This window comes from Salmo salar, chromosome 01, assembly GCF_965601325.2.
Source record: "Salmo salar chromosome 01, fSalSal1, whole genome shotgun sequence".
NCBI lineage: Eukaryota > Metazoa > Chordata > Actinopteri > Salmoniformes > Salmonidae > Salmo > Salmo salar.
Window position 1 is genome coordinate 82108704 of NC_138291.1, and position 6567 is coordinate 82115270.

The 6567-nt window shown below is 39.1% G+C and overlaps 1 protein-coding gene across 2 annotated transcripts; it reads right to left on the bottom strand.

Annotated features, from left to right (window-relative positions):
- Window positions 1-211: 211 nt before the first annotated feature.
- hnrnph3 (heterogeneous nuclear ribonucleoprotein H3 (2H9)) lies at window positions 212-4724 on the bottom strand. Of its 2 annotated transcripts, XM_014211634.2 has the most exons (11): window positions 4599-4724; window positions 3798-3896; window positions 3519-3674; window positions 2938-3081; window positions 2316-2454; window positions 1505-1689; window positions 1290-1382; window positions 1067-1200; window positions 756-891; window positions 589-645; window positions 212-483 (listed from the first exon to the last, which is right to left on the bottom strand). In XM_014211634.2, exons 2-11 carry the CDS (start codon window positions 3883-3885, stop codon window positions 410-412), a joined length of 1206 nt encoding a protein of 401 aa, XP_014067109.1. In that variant the 5' UTR covers window positions 3886-3896; window positions 4599-4724; the 3' UTR covers window positions 212-409.
- Window positions 4725-6567: the final 1843 nt, after the last annotated feature.

Consider the following 6567-nt stretch of genomic DNA (forward strand, 5'->3'; position numbering starts at 1 on the left):
GCTCATACCGCAGTTACACATCCAAACCCGCCACAAAATCTGCTATGCAGATGTCGGCAAACACAGGTTAATGCTCGATCTGATTGAATCAAGCCGTAAAGCGTAGAAAAATGCAGACAGAAGTGGGGAAATTAGCTAACAATGGTAGTAATGAACTAAAATATGCATTATTGCTAATGGTCTTGAAATGATCTTAAACTGAGACACAGAATTAAATATAAAATGTATTAAGTAAAATGTACAATAGTTGGTTAGCCTATGCAACTGCTCAAATATATACTTTTTATTCCACTCTTTGAGACTGGAAAATATTTTAAGTAGGTACTTTTTCTGAACATGTGAAAACATTCAAATACAAAACAAATCTTCAAGACTTGAACGTTTGGTTTAGAATGGTGATTACTCCCGTTTAGAACATCCCCCTCAGTCCACTCCGTCTCAAGCCCATGCCTCCTGAGTTACCATAGAAACCGCCGCCGCGGCCTAAAACCAACCAGGAAATAAATCCAGAAATGGCATTAAACATTGATTCAACCATTGTTGTCTGAGTGTTTTCTGAAATACAGGCAGATGAGAGAAGAAACTTACCCATTTCAGATGCTCCACTAGCAGTCGAGTTTAAGAAGAGCTCAATGTATCGATGTTCTGCAGAACAAAAATAAATAAATCCCCTTCAAAAAAAATGTTATATTTTATGGTTCATTTTGAGAGTGGGGTAATCATAACAGGGTAAAACAAAGTAGGGATACACGTACGCATGTGATTCTTGTCCTTCGACATAGCTGAAACAGCATCTTCATGAGACCTAAACTCAACATCGGCCTCGCCTGTGGATTTTCCATTTGGTCCAAAGTCGATATGAACTCGCACAGGAGTCAATGGGGAGAAGAACTAAACCAAAAAGGCACACACATACACACCAAAGAGTAAGGGGCTGCTCTGACCCCCATGATTGTATACATTCAAGTTACATAATTGGACTGTGAATATTTACTTTAAAATGTGTTGGCATCATTGGAAAGAGAAATGGGAGTGATTATGGGTACTAGAGAAATGTGATTCTTACATTGGCTATGTCTCCCTCAGTGGCACGGAAAGGCAGGCCCCTCATGTGTACAAAATGGCCACTGTGGAAGCCGCTGTGGGAGCTGCTGTGGGAGTTATGATCACCTGCACCACCATAGCCATGGCCACCTATAGCTGCAAGCCAAGCACAAAATACATTTTCCTGAGAAGGAAACGCAGGCACACCCTCAGTGTGACATTAAAAAGGAAAGAGCATCTCTTACCTCTTCCTCTATCGCCCCTTATTCGGTCATCAAACATGCCATTGCCAAAACAGTAATTACTGAAGCCATTGTAGTTGTCAAATCCGCCATAGCCTACGTGAACAGACACAGAGAATAGGGAATCAATGATCATCTTTTCAGACCATTGGCCATCCTCAATCCAGTCCATTCTCAAACACTAAATTGACTTCGCTAACCAAAACTATTGCACATACCCCCACTGTAGCCTCCTCCACGCATTTGGTCCAAAAGAGCACCCCCTCGTCCTGGACCAGGGAAGAACCCACCTCGCTCCATTATGGGCCTGTCGTAGGGACTGGGTCTCTGCCCCATCATCCTTCTGGGGAGCTCATAGTAAGCCCGGATCTCATTCCGGCTGCTCTTAAAGATTTCTATGTACCTGAATGGGTTTAAATGCAGGTGGGGTTATGACAAGAACACTACATGGGACAATAGCCATATGGAGAACATCAGCAGACAAGACATTGTGCATGATTTCATATGGGCAACTTTATCTAAGCCAAATAGTTGGGGTCAAACAGATAGCTTTATTGTACATCTAGAGGGGCAAGGAATAATACAATTTATTAATTTTAGCAATAGCAGTAACAATATGGCACAGCTTTCACATACACTGCTAATATTGCAGCAGGTTTTTACTTTGCACTTTCATCATGATGCAGTATTAGAAGGCACTCTGACATAAATAGCCTAGTTCCCACAATTCAGCTATTAACAGCTCTATGGTGGTACTGTCATACAATATCTATTGTACTGTCAAGGCTCTCAATTGTGCAGCACTGATCTTAATTCCCTTTTCCCCCATTGCACTGCTTGACAAATAAATTCAATGGAAGACAATGCCCAGATTAAGCATGGTAACTGTCCAAGTAACAAAACCAAAAAAAGTATTCAAAGTGTGATTTATGAATGATCATACCATCTTTAACTTATAGGAAAGATGCATGACCCCCCGCCCCATATTAGTCATAAAATTAATACCCAGCCCAGACTTTCCGTCCCCACCTGTGCCCTATTCTTTCCTTGTGTTTCCCCAGTGCCTTTTCTGCTATCTCCTTTGAGGCAAACTGCACGAAGGCTTCCCCTGTGCTCCTCCCCTGGTAGTCCATCGGCAATGTTATCCCATTTGGCACGATTTTCAACCCTTTAACCCAAGGACAAATAACCCCACAAGGGGAGACATGTTAAAAGCTGCAACATTCCCATATGTACAAAAGAAAAACCCATTCCGCTTTTATTTGACTATTTCAATGTGATATCTCTTAGTATTAGACACACCAAAAGACCCAAGAACATACTGCTGAACTTTATTCATGAACACATTGACTTCATGTTATTCAAAGAACAGTAACATCAGAGCAGCATCATGCCATCCAGAAGATGTGGTGACTTTGAATGTGGTTTTATAAACAGATATTTGTACATTTGTGTGCATGTATGTTATTGAACAATAAGAGATTGAATATCATGCTATACTAAGTCACCACATTCTTATAAAGCCAAATACGGATTTAATTATGTTTAATTGTATTTGCTTGTCATGCACTTACTTGAAAACTGAACTCTAATCCAGCAATAGGCCTGTTTTTGCATTCATAGTTTAAGTAAAGTAATCCTATGTATGTACCTGCAAAGAACTGCACTATCTCCTCCTTACTGCAGCCAAAAGGAAGTCCCCGGAGACGTATCATACACCCGCTGCAGCTGTCGTAGTCAGTAGGGCCGCTGCGTTTCAACACCCAGTCCATCTCGCTACGGTTTGACTTGAAAACTACAAGACCGGACAGGAACGGCAAGGATTGACATTAAGGTCTGAAAGGTACTCGGTCACTGGGCAAGTTTTGGGGCTTTTTTGGTTGCCCGTCATGGGTATTTTTTGGTTGCCGAAGACTATGATCACTTGCCCGAAAGTATAAAATTATCCATTTTCACAAACACACTGGGGAGGAATCAGAAAGACCAGACTACTGAAATACTTTGTATTTTGGTTATCATCAGTAAAAAATATTAATAAATCACCTGCCCAATGGGGCAAACTCTGAGCAGGCTCAACTTGTGCAACTGCTCAGGTCACTTGTCCCGGACAACCCTTAATGTCAATCCTTGAGCGGGCAACGTCAGTCATAATATACTGAATCACAACTAGCTGACTGATTGATAAGTCTAAATGTGACGACAGACAGATTAGAGATCTGTCAGACAAAATACCTTCAATATAGCGATGACCCATGTGTTTCCTATCCTTTGCTATGGCTTTTTTAAAATCCTCTGCTGATTTCAGCTCCACGAAAGCTTCTCCACTGGGCCTTCCTTCTTTGGAAAACGTGAAGCACACTCCATTCACTTTCCCGACGATGTTACAATCTGCAAGCGATACACAAGATTAACTTCATTGGTGCCTTCTTCATTGACCAGCCAGGTGCAAACAAACGATAAAGTGACTATTGAATGCCACCACTTTCAGTTTTATGAACGTGGCCTACTCACCAGAGAAGAACCCTGCCACCTCTTCCTGGGTGCAGGACCAAGGCAAGCCCCGAATTCTCACCACATACCCATCATCATTCACAGACATAGTCTCTTCCTCTGGACCATGGTTAAAAAGGGCAATACAAGTCCTCATTAACGTTAGCAATACTGTGCATAAAACTTACAACCTCACTAAAGTACTAGCTAGGCCTACATGTGGAATTACATTTCCTAGTAATTAACATGAGCTAGCTAACGTTAATTGTTAACTAGTTAAACCAGCTAATGTTAGTTGTTTGCCTCAAGGTCGATTGCATCTTCTTCGGACTTTGGCGAACCTCGCAATTATTGACTAGTTTATCTTAACTAGTTACAAGGTTACCGGTCTTTTTTTGACTATACAAGTCTTGATATTTAACGTTAGCTAGAATGAAATCAGAGAGATTACTTTCTCACTCAAGCACTGCTAATTGGGTTCTGTCATTATAGATGTCCTCGATAGTTGACTGACTGTGGCTAAAACACCAATTTCCATAAACTATCCAGATGGATAATGGTATGTTTTCGAGAATACATTATTAGCTATCTAGCTAGCCAGTCTTGTTCCGGAGTAGACGCTAAATAACGTTAGCTAGCTAGCCAACTCTTGCTAAGCTAGCTAGCTAGGACATCGCAACGGTCAAATGGTCTAGGTCAGAAAACAAAACTGTCCATCCAGTTCCGAAAATATATCCATTCCAACGCGAATAAAAAAAACATTATATATTTCAATAGGAAGCCACAAAAATGTTGGGAATAAAATGATAAAACGCGTCTTACAATTTATTTTCCCCGGTCTCAGTTCTTCTCAGGTGACAGGGAGTTCCGCAGCAGGTATTGTCGCGAGAACATAAAATCTCTTCTGCCAACAGCCGCCCTCTACTAGTTTCTAAACGCAGTGGCGCAACATCGCGAGACTTCTAGGAACGCTTACCAAATTTACAAAACGTTCTTAATTGTAATTTTTAACTATACACGTAAGAAGAAAGTTAAGCAAAGCTACTATTACTCAAAAAGGTTATTGGACATTTTCTTGCGCTATTTCGTATGTTTCTCCTTAAACTAAAAATTAAGAAGAAATTAGATTATTGAAAATACAATTCTTAATTCCAAGAAAGCTAAACCCTTGTCTTAAACAGGGTAGTGAGAGAAAAAGCTCCTGAAAGCCATTGAACATGTTTAATTCAAACAAACTTTATCTGAAAGTTTAACTATTGATTATTTTACACGCAAGAACATGTTTTAGAACAATAATCTCAGTAAGAAGTACGCTAACATGATTGCCATTTCTAGATTTGTAAGTCGCTCTGGATAAGAGCGTCTGCTAAATAACTGAAATGTTAAATGTAGATAAATAGCTAGCCAAAACGGTTGCCCAGCAACAACCACATAAGATTTGTAAGAAGATATTTGAGAAGTTTCTAAGAAAATCATTCAATATTAAGATACTGTTGAGGAATTGCACTTACGACCTATTTTATGAACTTGTTTTTTTTCTTAAACTTCTTAAGTTTTTGCGTAAGAAGTGTTTTGTGAATCTAGGCCGGGTTTTGGGGTTTGAGAAGTCAATAAGAGAAGTGAAAAATAATTAATTAGTTGTCAATTTTCTCTAAATCTAAAGGCACAACCTAGATTCGAGCCAATGTCTTAAGTAGTTGAACATGTTAAAGTGACAAACTGCCAAGTTTTCATTTTCGTCAAAAACAACTCTGTATGGAAGGAGTGACTTTGATTTGATGATTTGTTCATGCACGTGACGACCGTTGGACCCGATGACGTTTTTCAACGAATGTTATTTATTTTATTTTTTTATAAACAAAATCAATACAAAAAGTACATGAGGGAACACAAGTATATAGAAAGAATATAGAAAGGACAATTGGCCTGGGGGGTACAATATCACATTACACAAGGACCTTAAGGGACATACACACACTTAGAATTCTAACAGCTTTTTTGTTGGTAGAATGTTTGTCTTAACATTTAGTTCACTTTATTTTGTAAGGTAAGAAAATGTTTTTTTTTTGTAAATTTACATTTGTGAATATGACATTTGGCCAAAAGAATAATGAAATGAATTACCTAAAATTGTTTCATATTGGCACTCCCCAGTAGGCACAGTTCTCCATAGGAATTAATGGGATTCTACAGTATTTCAATAAAAATGTTTGAAAGACAAATTTACATGTATTTAGGTATATGTTTGTTGTAATGGGGACAGTACTTTTCATGTTTTATTTTTAGGTTTATCTCACAATATGTAAAATTATGCATTAAGGTATCTGTAATAGAATACATGTGGCAAAAATTAATGTAGACATTAATAAATGCATTTCTATAGCCTCCAAAATATATATTTTTTACAGCGGTGAAGGAGTGCCAAGATGGAGGCATGGTGGCTTTAACACAGTGCCACCTATCTGTCATCTAGTGTATATATAAATAATTGACTGCAAAGGCTGTTGAAGAATGGTGCACACATGGTTTTGGGGAAATGTGTCTTTCAGTACAAACCGTCACATAACCTAGCAAATGTGGAATCAAACTGAACGCACCCCTGTTTTAGGTGGGTTCCTCTCCTTGTGATTTTGAAAAAAAGAAGAAAAATGAACCAAGGGCAGATGCGTACCGAGAGATAGCTACACCTGTCCATTTCTATGAAATCAATGAAAGACCGTATTCGTCTGCACTGCCTGAAAAGACAGACAAGAGCAATATTTCAAGGTGGGCATATTCTATGGGGAGATTG

Coding starts and splice junctions, on each gene's coding strand:
- hnrnph3 (XM_014211634.2), bottom strand. CDS start 3,885: ATGTCTGTGAATGATGATGGGTATGTGGTGAGAATTCGGGGCTTGCCT. Junction 3,675..3,797: donor GGTGGCAGGGTTCTTCTCTG/GTGAGTAGGCCA, acceptor TATCGCTTGCAG/ATTGTAACATCGTCGGGAAA. Junction 484..588: donor TAGTGGAGCATCTGAAATGG/GTAAGTTTCTTC, acceptor GGTTGGTTTTAG/GCCGCGGCGGCGGTTTCTAT.